The following is a 13,677-nucleotide window of genomic DNA, read 5'->3' as shown; positions in this document are numbered from 1 at the left end:
ATTTTATCCTATTTATTATAAATACACATGAATAGGGAAGAGAGGATCGAAATATCTTGTTACATGTATAAAAACTTGTATTACGTTACGAAGAATACAGTTAAGTTAACTAAGATATTATTAATGAAATATGTAGTAATGTGCAGTTTGTAATTAATCACTAAATTATGAATAAACGTTTGTCACTCAGCCATCATATCCACACTGGGACAATCTTCACCTATATTACTCGGAGATGTTTCTAGTTCTCCGATTTCGTTAGATTCGCTGTAAATATAAATTTCATATGTGTATTTCTATAAATTTTTTAGAATATAAATTTTTAAAATATCATTCTTTACCTGTCTAATGAAGGGTCATTGCTAAACATTTCAGTTGGAACAGTAGGTGGTGCTTTTTCTGGTACTAATTCCAAGTAAGTTTGTCGAGACTCTAGATGTCTTTCTACTTCTTCTGGTGTCATATGACCATCTGACATTAAAGACATTGGTACTATATTATTTGATGATTGTACCTGAAATATAAAATGTTTATGAAATAATTTACTTATTCATTAAAATTACACATAATTACTTACTATGGGTGTGTTATTTGATTTTGTCACTTTTGGAGTAGGTTTCTTCTTTTTACTTGTATTAAGAGGCTTTGTTACTGTTGGTATATGATGTGGTGTGTGATTACTAATGCCTATTTCTATTTTTTTTCTAAGAACAAAACATAAAATCAATATAAATCGTAATTTGTTTATAATAGAATTTTTTTCAATTACCTTTTTGAAGTATCAAGACGTGTAACTTCCTCATCAGATGATTCTGTTTCATCACTTTCACTGAATGAAGCATCTACCTTTTCATATTGTAATAATCTATCCAATAAAAAACTTTTATCCCTATTTACTTTAAGTAGTTTCCTTTGTGTAGATCGTAAAGCTTCTTGAAAACATTCATTTTCCTAAAATAATTATTAAATAATATAATTGCAATTAAAACATATATAAAAATATTAAATATACATACATAAATTAAAAATTTTAATTTTCTTTTAAGATTTCGATATTGATCCTTGTAATTAGGCACTTCTTCCTCTGGACTATCATCGTCATCATCTTCTGCATCTGCATTGTTGTTTGCAATTGAACGACAATACCATTCTTCCAACATTGATCATCCGCAACTAAAAATTGATAAATATAAAATTATTTACAAACGTTATTTTATATAATATTTTATAAAAATGTAATAAAGAAGTCATTTTTAATATTGTTTATTCATATAATTATAAAAAATATTTTTATGCAATATAATTTCTCTATAATTTATATATTATAATAAATATATTATTAATGTCAATTTAATGCTATTTAAGGTTAACTTCTCAGCAATAGAAGATAGGTTGACAATATATTTAATAGAAAATTAAAGAATAATTAGATAGAACTGTAAAATCTGAATTAAAATAAAATAAAATGCAGTAACACTTACGCAAAACTTTAAGATGATTTCTTTTGTGATGCGAATAATCGAGATGAACAATTAGGAAGATAAATAAGTTGTTTATGACTGGCTTCCATTCTGAATTTCTTTATCGATTCTATAGTAAATTCAAAATGTTATCATTCGACAAGAAATATTAAATTAAATATTTACATAAATATTTAATAAATTCTTCTTTTAGAAGATAAACAATAAAAATTTTTATAAATTTCTTAAATATTAAATCAACAATTTTTAAATATATTTTTTAAATTTATAATAATAAAAAAATTATAATTTTCTCATTTATGAAATAAGCGATAAATTTATATAATTATCAAATTAAGATTTCATAATTTTGTGCAATATATTAAATAAATAAATCATATAAAAATATATAAAAATATATTATCTTTATATATTGTAATATATAAATATATTATTTTATTTATTAATTATTTATTATTTCATATCTTTTAATAATAAATCATAAGTAAATATTGATTATATCTAATTAACGTATAATGATGACAAAAATAAAAGATTGAATTATAAATAATAAAATGATAACTGTTGTGTACATATTTTTCGCCAAAAAATTTAAATATTATAAATAAATTTTTTTAAATTCGAAATGAGAAATAAAATATTTTTTAATATTTAAAAAGTTGATATAGTTATTATTTTTTATTTTTTTAAAGAACCATATTTTCTTCTTTTTTAATGAGTATTTAAAACTTTTAAAAAAATAATTTATAATTATCGCCATCGATGCGCTATGTTACATGTTCTAATTTGTTTCAAAGAGTTTCCTATCTTCTCAAAACTGATTGTCTATGAATATATTGAAGTAAAATTAATAAACTTACATGGTCGAAGTTTTTAGTTTTTATAAAACAGTCTTTAGAGAAGAAATTGTTAAGTGTTACTGTCACAGTGCAAATCTTTTAAAACGTTTTTAATAATTAAAAAAGGATTTTTGCATTCCAAATGGGTATACCGAAGTTCTTTCGATACATAAATGAAAGATATCCTTGTCTCACAGAAAAATTGAAGGACTATCAGGTAATTAAAAAAAAAAGTTGTCAACAGTACTTGCCCTTTATGTTTTTACGATTCTTTATCATTACTCGATACATGTCTTCTTTGTATTTTTCCTATATATTCTGTTACTATAAATTTTTTGGTTTTTTAAAATATGCATATAAATAATATCTTAAAAATAAATATATCTTCATCATATTATCAATGTATGATTATCATTATTTCCAGATACCTGAATTTGATAATTTATATTTAGATTTAAATGGTATTATACATGAATGCTCACATCCGGACGATACGGATGTTACGTTCCGCATTTCAGAAGAAATTATATTTAAAAATATATTTCGTTATATTCAGGTATTATTTTGCATGATCCAGCCTCAAAAGTTATTTTTTATAGCGATTGATGGCGTGGCGCCACGTGCGAAAATTAATCAACAAAGAAGCAGACGTTTTAAAGCTGCAAAAGATGCACAAATTCAAGAAGCTAAAGCAAAAGCTAAAGGTATAAATTTACCTAAAGAAAAAAGATTTGATTCTAATTGTATAACTCCAGGAACACTTTTTATGTCCAAACTGGATGAACAATTAAAATATTTTATTACATATAAAATATCAACTGACAAACTTTGGCAAAAGTGTAAAGTTATATTAAGCGGATCTCAGGTTCCTGGAGAAGGAGAACACAAAATAATGGATTACATACGTCATATGAAAGCACAACCAAATTATGATGTAAATACTAAACATTGTTTATATGGTTTAGATGCAGACTTAATAATGTTAGGTTTATGCACTCATGAAATACATTTTACATTGTTGAGGGAAGAATTGACATTTGGTAAAAAACAAAGAAAAGTTTGTTTAACTCCAGAGGAGACAAAGTTTTGTCTATTTCATTTATCTCTATTAAGAGAATATATAAATCATGAGTTTTCCTCATTAAAGGAAAAATTGCCTTTTTCATATGATTTAGAAAAAATAATCGATGACTGGATTTTAATGGGATTTCTTATAGGAAATGATTTTATACCACATCTACCAAATTTACATATTATACATGGTGCATTGTCTGTACTATATCAAGTATATATCGACGTAATGCCTACATTAGATGGTCAGATAATCTAAAACAAAAAAAGCATGTAATACAATATATTTCATAAGTTACTTAAATTTAAAAATTTATTTTAGGTTATATAAATGAAGCGGGAACGTTAAGATTAGATAGATTCGAAAAATTCATGGAAAGACTTAGTCGTTTCGATATATTACAATTTTCTGAATATTATGCAGATTTGAAATATCTTGAAAGTAAAACAGGAAGATCTCTTATCGAAACTGAAAAACTCAATGAGAAAAAATCAAGTAATGAAGAAATTCGTTCTCCAAAGAAAGTACAAGATAAAGAATTCGATATGTTACTTAGAACTGCCGCGGAGATGGTATTTATTTAAATCGTATTTATTTATTTAAATAATGGAAATTTATAATACTTGATTTTTAATATTGATTCTTGCAGTCATTAGGAAGATATGATGATGAAGATGGTGGAGATGATAAGTCAGATAGTGAGATGTACACAATGGAATTTGTTCAATGCAAGAAAGATTATTATATTAATAAACTAAAATATGAAAATATAGATGAGTAAGTATAATTAACAAAAATTATGTAATCTAATTTATATATTCTCTATGTATATTAACTATTTTAGAGATTTTTTACGTTCACAAGCCGAGGGTTATGTTAGAGCAATTCAATGGAATTTAAATTATTATTACAATGGATGTTGTAGCTGGTCGTGGTATTATCCACATCATTATGCACCTTATATTTCTGATATAAAAGATTTCAAAGATTTGAAATTGGAATTTGAATTAGGAGAACCATTTTTACCATTCGAACAATTATTGGCTGTGTTACCATCTTATAGTAAAGAATTATTACCATCAGCATTCCAAACATTATTAACTGAAGAACAATCTCCTATAATTAACTATTATCCATCAGAATTTGAAACAGATTTAAATGGCAAGGAGCAAGAGTGGGAGGCTGTAGTACTTATTCCATTTATAAATGAAAAAGATCTATTAGATGGTAACTAAAAGATTGCAAAATTTAATTTTTCTATAAATTAAAATTATTAATTAAAATTTTACAGCAATGGCGCCTCATTATTCAAAATTAACTTTGGAAGAACAAGCAAGAAACAAACATGGACCAATGTGTTTATTCACTTATACAGAAGAAGAATTAGGCATGTATCATGCACCTGAATATTTTCCTAATGTTATTAATAATTATGCAAAAGTGCAACTAATTAATCGTGAAGACATTTACGTTCCTCGAGAAAAATTAATACGGGGCTTGTGTTCTGGTGTAAGACCAGATATATACTATCCTGGTTTTTCTACTATACAACATATAGAGCATACTGCAAGTTTGGAAAAAGCTAAAGTAAATTATCTAAAATTTTCTTTTCATTATTTTATCTATTCTACTTTATTTTATTAAAGTATTGTCATCATGTATAGATAAAAGTATTCCAACGACAATCTAATCGAGAAAGTATGATTTTACATATAAAACCACAGCCCAAGATTAATTTAACGACTATAGGATCAAAATTATTAGGTCAAATAGTGTTTGTAAATTGGCCACATTTAAAGGAAGCTTTGGTAATTGGTGTTTCCAGTTCTTCTTGTATGAAAATGAATTTAATTAATCCGCAAATAAAACGTTTATATGATACTATTGATGGATCAGAATGGACTGTGGAGAAAAAACGTATAACAGAAACGTAAGTAATTAAAAAATTTTTTTTAATACTGTTTTTATAATATTAATATTAAATTATTATTTATAGCTATAAAGATCGTCTCGGAGTGGATATCGGAGAAACTAAATTTTTAGTTCATGTACGATTATTGGTAGGCAAAAAATACACTTTCGGTTCTTATGGAAAAGTGCATATTGAAAAACATTGGAGTGAAATACCAAGTTGTTATGCTTATCAGACTATAGTAAAAGATATCACAATTCATTGCAATAATAATACACCAATATACAAAACTGTTAATGATATTTTCGAACCAGGAATTACATGTTTTATGTTGGGACATCCATATTATGGAGCAACGGGAAAAGTATGACGTGCAAAATAATAGGAAAACAATGAACCTTTAAGTTCCATTTTTTTTTCTTTTGATAGGTTCGCGAATCCGCGATTTGTAAAAAATCAGGTCGGATAAAAGTATCTGTAATTACGGTGCGTGAACCATCTTTCGAAGGAATCAAACAAATTCAAGCTGATCTTCAAACTCAGTATATGCGCGGAAATATAGCTTCACAAAGATTGGGTATAAGTCCTTTACTTTTAAGCAGAATTACCGGTACGATTTTTGTAAAACAATCCTCAAATGGACTTCAACAAGATGAAGTTACACACAACATTGGATTTAATTTAAAATTCACTAAGAAGAACGCGGAGGTATGCAAATATGTATATATATATATTCTATTTTTTTTTTAATAAAATAATTCTTATTTTTTTCTTTAATTTTAGATTCCTGGTTATACTCGAAAAGCAGAAGATGGTCCTTGGTTTTATAGTCCCAAAGTTCTCGATTTAATTCGTAGTTATATGTTGAGATGTCCTACTCTATTCGAGCGATTAGCTCAAAATCCAACTACAGGTATCTTTCAAGAGGAAGATCTATTTATTAAAGGGTAAAGAGTAATTTAATTAACAGTCAATTTTTAGCAAATTTGATCATTAATTTGCAATATTTTGATGTTACAGTTCTGGAGAATTAAATGATACAGTGGCATGGTTGAAAGAACAACTTCATGGAATAGAAAGCCGGACATGTGGCAGGGAAACCGTTGAAAGTTCTATAGTAAAAAAACTTGAAGAAGAAGTGGATACATATCTGAAATCACCAAATAGTATTGGAAAAGTTGTAGATATGCAAGTACAACCATATTTGCTTTATACACCAAGTTTACGTGTACGCAATCTTTCACCTGATCCAAAAGCAGAAACTTATTTATTAGATAGAATTTGTTGCATTAAAGATAATTTCACTGTACCTCTTGGATATAAAGGAACTGTAATTGGAATACAAAAAATGGAAAACGTGTCAGATACTATGTATGATGTTTTGTTCGATAAACCAATCATAGGTGTGTGTAATTTTCTATTTATTTACTATTTCTTTAATAATAAATTTGATTCAGTTTAATATTATTTTTAGGTGGTCTTAGTATAAATGGTTCTTCTGAATTCCGCGCATATCGTTTAGCAGCTCTTGATTTTATAAATATTAGTTATGGACAAAGAATAGAACATAGTAAAGAAACTATAAATACAAATGCAGAATCTACAGAACAATGGAAAAATCTTATGTCTAACCAGGAAACACAATCGCGCACAAATGCTAGTACATCGTACAAGAATGAAAATCATTTGCCAGTCGAGGCAGCGATGTCACCAAAATGGATTGTTCATAAAAATACCGAAGAAACGACAAAGAATCAATTAACTCACAAATTTAAACAGTACAATGTACAGAATACTGTGAATATTCGAAAATCGCATAAAACAATGAAAAATATGCAACTTCCTCAGAACACACAGAAAAAGTCATCTATAGAACCAACGTCTGAATTCCAAGCAATATGGAATGAATTGCATAAAAAACAGGTTAATATTTTATGAATATAAGATGTTTTATCTAAATAAGACCATTTAAATCTTTTTTTTTGCTTTTAATATATTCGAATTTATAATTATATATACTATATTATATATTATTTTTAATTTTGAAATTATTTTAATTGTGTCTAATAATATTTTAACAAATTTTAAATATTAATATAATTTATAGGAATTAAACAAAGCTACACCACAAGCTTCAACAAAACTCGAAAATCCGGTAAGCATAGTTACATAATTCTCTTCTCATTTTACTATAATAATTTACTTACAATTATCAATCATATTTCAGCCTCAAGACCCTAGTGCTTTCTTGAAGGCAGTGTTAAAAATTCCTGATGGAAGTGCTCAAGAACATCAACAATCTGGAGTATGTAAAACACCTAAATGTTCAAATAATTCACAGAAAGAAAACAAAGCATTAGATACACCACCTTTAGTGCAACAAATGTTCGATGTAAATACTTATTTCAATACTTATTTGTTATTTAAATATTATTTCACTTTTTAGAAGAAAAAAAAATTGTTTTATTCCAGCATGCTCGACAGAATGATAAGACACCAACATGGTATTGCTCGCAATTATTGAATTACTATCAACTCAGTGGAGCAGGAATGCCTCGATATAGTTATTTTTGTATTGGAGAAAGTAATTTGATTCAAGCACAAATTCTTTTACCAGACAAAAGGATATTTGTGGGAGATCCATGTGTGAATCATGAACAAGCAGCAGGAAGTGCTGCAAAAAAAGTTTATGCAGTAATTTATTTAATTATTTCATTGAATTATCTTTTTAAATTTTTGTATTTTAATTAATTAAATTTATTTCCAATTTTTTAACAGGAATTAAAGTTAGCTAATTTATTGCCAAATATGAAAATACTTCTACCACCTCCTCAACATTGGTATTCTAATCCCCAGAACAGTAATTGGTCACAAAATATAAGATCACCAGCCACACCATATTATCCACCAGAACCTAAATTTCTTCAACTTTCTCCTGAATGGGTCAAAAAAGATCATCGCAATACTAGTTCTCAAGATACGTCCAAACAGAATAATCAGTATAAGCATCATATTCAATCAAAAACATCTCAAAACGAACCAAAGTCAGAGACAAAGAAGTGCCCAACAACTTTTGTACCCTTACAAGCACAAAAGAAAAGTAGACATATAATAGCTAAAAAGGCTATTAGTAAAGATAGTGCAAATCAAAGTGCCAAAGACAATCCTCAACCTATAATACAACAAAAAGAAAAGGAATTGCCTACAAAGGTTTGTTAAAAAAATATATCTTTTCTCCTTGAAATAATTATAAATTGTAAATATTCAATTTTAAACTTAATTTTTTTAGACGATAAAAGTAGAAACCGCCAGCACAATTGTCGAAAAACAAAAACCAGTGCAAAGTACCTCACATCAAGTACAAAATACACAGACCGTGATTAAACCTAAAAAATCACGAGTTGCTGCAAAATTTTGCATATCATCACAAATTGAAGAAAACAATCACAGTAAAAGTTCAACTTAAAAAAGAAAAAGAATATTCGTCGATAAGCAATAAATGCATTTCGACGTGTTTATCTCTTTTTCATATATTTCTTTTTGATATTATATAATAAAAATTCCAAAAAAAAATGAAGGTGCATGTATGCAGAAAAAACTTCAAAAACATTGAAGTATCATGCGTATAATACTCAATTATAAATAATTTTTATTTTAAAGTTTCCTTTTTGCCTCCTTTTTGTAAGCATATGAACTCGTTATACGTGTGAATGATGTTAAAGTATCCAAGTTAATTCGTAATATTCACTTAATGTAATTACGAAGTAACAAGGATAAATGAGTATTTTATATGTTTCAATGTTTTATGAAGAACAGTATTGATTATTATAAGCTACAGTATATACATCATATTGAAGAAGAAAAATGACTCGTTTGTAAACTTTTAAAACATGCTGATCAATAAGAATGAATAAAAAAAAGTCAATGTATTATGTAATATACATTTGTTTATCGCTTTTTCTTTGTATATGTAATTTTTTTAATATACACATTATAGTTTTTATTTAAAATTATTTGTTATATAAAAGATAAACGTTACCCTTATCAAATCAATCCGCGGCAAAAGATATTTTACATAGAATAGAGTAGCGTTTATTTAATAATTGGCTTATTCTTTAATTCATTATTGTGATTAATTATTTTTTGTTACCTTTTCTTTTTCTCTTTTATTGCTTGCGTGTCATTACATTCCAATTATTTGCTGAAGATAAATTCTGCAAACTAAAATTTTGCAATAATTCACACATCCGTTTGTTCGTTCGTTCTCGCAGCACATTTTTAACGAAAGCGTCCTTTTGTGCTTGCGAAATTGTGAATAAGGCACCATGTTTCTCGAAGGCGACACGAAGCCACTGTGCTGTCCATTCTATGCATGTCTTATTTAATGTCAATAAAACTTCTGCGTGAGGCTCCAGATTACTCCGTGGTACTTCGCCTCCTATTATATATTATATATTATATATTATTACGAAAATGTTCAAAATTTTTATAAATATGTTTATCTATTTACATACCCACACACTGCAAAATCACAGAAACTAATTGTTGACCAATTGGTTGTACGAACGTCTGTAAGTGTGGACTCTGAGTAATAGCATGAGTAAGAAAATGTCCGGCTGCTCTGACAGTACCCGTTTCTGGTAACGTTAAGCAGTCGATTCCTGTAATAAAATTAGATTTTTAAAAATTTTATTCTTTATTATAGATTTTTAAGTTTTATAAATAAAAGAATAACGTAAATTAAAATTTAAAATTTACCACATTGCAACATTTCAGGAATTTGATCAGGAATTTGTAATAACATTCTGGTATTCTTTTTGCAAATTTGAGCCAATAATCCAAGATATGCTTCCATTAATTCTGCCCAGTCAGACAAATTTCCATTTACAGATCTGCAAGCCCTAACACCACATAGAGTAATTGAGCTTATATCCGCGAAAATGGGACCTATTATGTTGTTCGGATCTCGTCCAAATAATAATACAAGTTGTCGAAGAAGATTTAAGGCAGCAGGATGAGGCCAAGTCTTATACGAGTTTGCCAAGATAAGAAGCAGAGGTCGAGCATCTTCCTCTGGATGTAATAATGACGTTAAGGATTTTTGAGCGCAAATATACATCTCTTCTAATGTGAAATTATCTTGACCCCATTCGGGATGAGCAACGATTTGACTAAATATTGGTAATAAACCATCTAACACAGCCTTTCCAATAGAACCTTCCAATGTAGAGAAAAACATGGTAGCCATTTTTAATTGATTTATCACTGCACCACGTGCTATAAACCAAGGTTGTTGCAGAAGTTCTCGAATTTTTATTATACATAAACCTAATGTAGCATCTAAGTGAGCTAATTGTTCATCAACAGAAGGTAAAGTATTCAATAATTTTCCAGCTGCATACATTAATCGCAAACCCTCTGCACATCCTGGAGTAACATTTGGAAGAGTTCGTTCAATAGTATTGAGAATAGATGGAGCAAAAGGTGTAAGTTGTTGCTCACATTCTCGAGCTAAATCTTTTAAAGCCATAGTAGCAAAAGGTGCTGTCACCGAACCTCTTGTTAATCCTAAAGTAACAATTCGGAGCACCCTTTCAAGCCAAGGATCTGGATGTTCTCCGATCCATTCCGCATATGCTCCCATTGTTGAACATGCACATGCAAGTACCTGAAAACATAGAATAAAATCTTATATATTTATACTGCTAAATAAAGTAAAGTAAATTTAAATTTACTATTTTTTTTATAAACATAATATTTTTTTATAAACAAATAATCATATAATTTGATTATGCACCATTTTAATACAAGAGAATTTGTTGTACCTCTCCAGGGTAATGATCATATGGGATATGACTAAGAACCAAATCCATCAAAGCAGGAATGTAGTGGGATTCCTCAATACCAACACTGTCTGCTAAAGCCTCAAAAGCATGCAATGTAGATTCTACTTCCGTCCATTTTCCGGAGTTATCTAATGTCTGACTCAGCCTTTGTCCTAGAAGCACTAGTAAATCTTGTCCTAACACTCTGTAACAATAATCCAAAGCATCTGCCACATCTTGTCTATAACATCTGAAAAGCTCTCGTTCATCTGCATCTCCTGCTTCGTTAAGAGACGAAGGAAGTGTTGATTTTCTTAATAATGCTTGAACTAATCTTGCATAAACAGGTTTCAGAATCAATAAAGCACGACTTTCATAAGGCTGGTCGAGAGTAGGAAGATAGTCCTGTAAGGCGTACCAAAATCCAAATGGAATAGAACTGCGAGTTTCATTTGTAGGATATCTTCCTTCTTGTTCAGAACATTGTAAAAGTAATTCAATTAAACCTTCAACAGTCCATTTCTGTGTTTCGTTTCCTTCTTCTACTAAAGCATTTAGAAATGTTCTACTATGAGCCTCTCCAATTGCAGTTAAAATTTCACAAAAATATTTTCTATTATATTGCCTTGCCATGGTTACCAAACTGTGTGTCCATTCCCACAATGTTTGTGGTCTCTTTGGAAGCTCACTATGAGTTACTATCATGTTCAAGCATTCTTGTACAACTTCCCAGCCTCTGACATTTTCTTCATCATGTCCTTCCCTTTAAAATTGTGCAATTTAATTTATAAATATACTATGAATATATATACTGAATTTTATATATAAAAAATATATTACTTATATTTATATATATGTGGTATATATAGTATTATATTATATAGTACATAGTGTATATTTATCTTTATATTACTAATTTATAATAAATATATTTTTGTATTCTATTTATTATTATCATATATATATATATATATATTATACCTGCTTGGAGCATAATATGCTGCAGCTGCTAACAAATGGGAATATATTTGTCCTGTTGCCTCAAGAGGAAGTTGACCAACTTTAAGCCAAGCTAATGCACATTCCATAGCTAATAAGTGCATATCATTATCAATGTCTTGAGAGTTTGGATTGCACATTAAAAAAACTTGTTGTAAAAGCCAGGTTGTCTTATACCATCCATTTACTAAACATTCATGTAACTTGGCTCGTCTTGCTTCATGTCTTCTTTCAAACTGATAATATTATCAATATTATTAATATTATTATTTATTCTTTATTATATTTATATTTATCATCTATTATTTTTATTAAATTTATAAATTATTTATATATATTTTACCTCTATAGGTAATACAGAAAGTGTACGTAATAACAGTTCTAACATGGGAAGAGAATTATATGATAACATTCGCATCAATTCATCTACAACATTTTTATCCTTGTCATCATTCTCTGCCATTGCGCAAGTATTTGCTACAAATCCAGCTAACTATAACAATAAAATTCCCTATTTAATTAATCTAATTAACTTAAATTAAATTGAATAAATTCAAATAAAATATTACCGCATGACAGAGTTTAGACAGAACAACCTTTGGCATATTTGGCTGCTTCATAAAGTTTATTAAACGCTCCTGCAAAGCAGGATATTCACTTTTGGGTACTTCTTCCCATTGCTTAGAAATTTTGGCATGCAATGTAGTAGCTGCATAAAATTGAGCTTCTCTTGACTATAATAAAAATCAAAATTATTATTTTTAACAAGATATTTATATTTACATGAGAAAAAGAATATTCCATGTACCTTGGAAGGATCAAGAAGTTCCCAGACAAAAGTCCAAGCTTCTGGAGAGGCCTGAACTCTGAGGAGCCATGCATGCACATCATTATTTCCTTCCGCGTAAAACTGTTTTACAGCTTGATCGATTACAGTTGCATAATCCATCGTAAATTGTTTGCTAAATTTTATAAATAATCTTATATGTTCGATAACTACTAAATCTATACTTGAAAAGACCTCATTGTCATTAAAGAACAACTTCTTTCGTCTAATTTCGTCAGAATTTTATATTTAGTTCGTTTCAATGTTTCTTTCACTAATAAGTATTCTATCATCTTCCTTGTAAATCATTTAAAGCGTGGTCCCGTATGAAATTCTTGCACATAAATTGCTTAATCCCTGTTTACACAGTCCTTTTCGATTTTTCGACCGTCTTCAAAATTTCATGATTGCGCGCAAAAACGACATCTTTCGCTATCAGCCAACAGCTCTATTTTTATTATATTTTTTAGAAACACACCTTAATTTTATTACAATTTTCAATCATTGAAAAATGAATTGAGTGTGTATAAATTTATTATATTTGAGAAAAACAAATATGTATTAAAAAAGAAAATCTTGTACAAATTTGTGCATATTCTTAAAATATTTATATAGAAAATTTATATCTTATATCTTACATTTTAATATGATTCCATGTGAACAAGAATTTAATAAAATAACCTTGCTTTAGTTAAGTTTAGTTACCCATACTTACCTTTGTGA

The 13,677-nt window shown here is 28.1% G+C and overlaps 3 protein-coding genes across 4 annotated transcripts; 1 reads left to right on the top strand and 2 right to left on the bottom strand.

Moving 5' to 3' along the window:
• Positions 1-59: 59 nt before the first annotated feature.
• On the bottom strand, positions 60-2,513 carry LOC102670732 (INO80 complex subunit E). The gene is made up of 7 exons (XM_006607522.2): positions 2,342-2,513; positions 1,482-1,590; positions 1,017-1,173; positions 770-951; positions 578-704; positions 342-514; positions 60-267 (listed from the first exon to the last, which is right to left on the bottom strand). Exons 3-7 carry the CDS (start codon positions 1,158-1,160, stop codon positions 183-185), a joined length of 711 nt encoding a protein of 236 aa, XP_006607585.1. The 5' UTR covers positions 1,161-1,173; positions 1,482-1,590; positions 2,342-2,513; the 3' UTR covers positions 60-182.
• LOC102670872 (5'-3' exoribonuclease 1) lies at positions 2,292-9,245 on the top strand. Its single transcript, XM_006607523.2, has 17 exons — positions 2,292-2,537; positions 2,745-3,636; positions 3,714-3,964; positions 4,042-4,169; positions 4,237-4,619; positions 4,684-4,979; positions 5,057-5,322; positions 5,389-5,668; positions 5,734-6,012; positions 6,088-6,251; positions 6,325-6,707; positions 6,779-7,227; positions 7,412-7,459; positions 7,532-7,696; positions 7,777-7,998; positions 8,083-8,514; positions 8,594-9,245. The coding sequence occupies exons 1-17, from the start codon at positions 2,463-2,465 to the stop codon at positions 8,768-8,770; spliced, it is 4,890 nt and encodes a 1,629-aa protein (XP_006607586.1). The 5' UTR covers positions 2,292-2,462; the 3' UTR covers positions 8,771-9,245.
• Positions 3,517-13,394, bottom strand: LOC102671096 (importin-13). 2 transcript variants are annotated; one of them, XM_031508462.1, is made up of 9 exons: positions 12,937-13,394; positions 12,698-12,862; positions 12,472-12,621; positions 12,111-12,364; positions 11,130-11,892; positions 10,063-10,972; positions 9,819-9,965; positions 9,455-9,742; positions 3,517-3,646 (listed from the first exon to the last, which is right to left on the bottom strand). In XM_031508462.1, exons 1-8 carry the CDS (start codon positions 13,075-13,077, stop codon positions 9,471-9,473), a joined length of 2,802 nt encoding a protein of 933 aa, XP_031364322.1. In that variant the 5' UTR covers positions 13,078-13,394; the 3' UTR covers positions 3,517-3,646; positions 9,455-9,470. The 2 variants fall into 2 exon arrangements, with proteins under 2 accessions (XP_031364322.1, XP_006607588.1); XM_006607525.2 differs by lacking the exon at positions 3,517-3,646 and having other exon boundaries at positions 9,232-9,742.
• Between the last annotated feature and the right edge of the window lie 283 nt (positions 13,395-13,677).

The sequence above is a fragment of the Apis dorsata genome, unplaced genomic scaffold (genome assembly GCF_000469605.1).
Source record: "Apis dorsata unplaced genomic scaffold, Apis dorsata 1.3 scaffold_5, whole genome shotgun sequence".
Classification (NCBI taxonomy): Eukaryota; Metazoa; Arthropoda; class Insecta; order Hymenoptera; family Apidae; genus Apis; species Apis dorsata.
The sequence above is the reverse complement of the archived record's forward strand: the minus strand, read 5'-3'. Positions and strand labels throughout refer to the sequence as shown.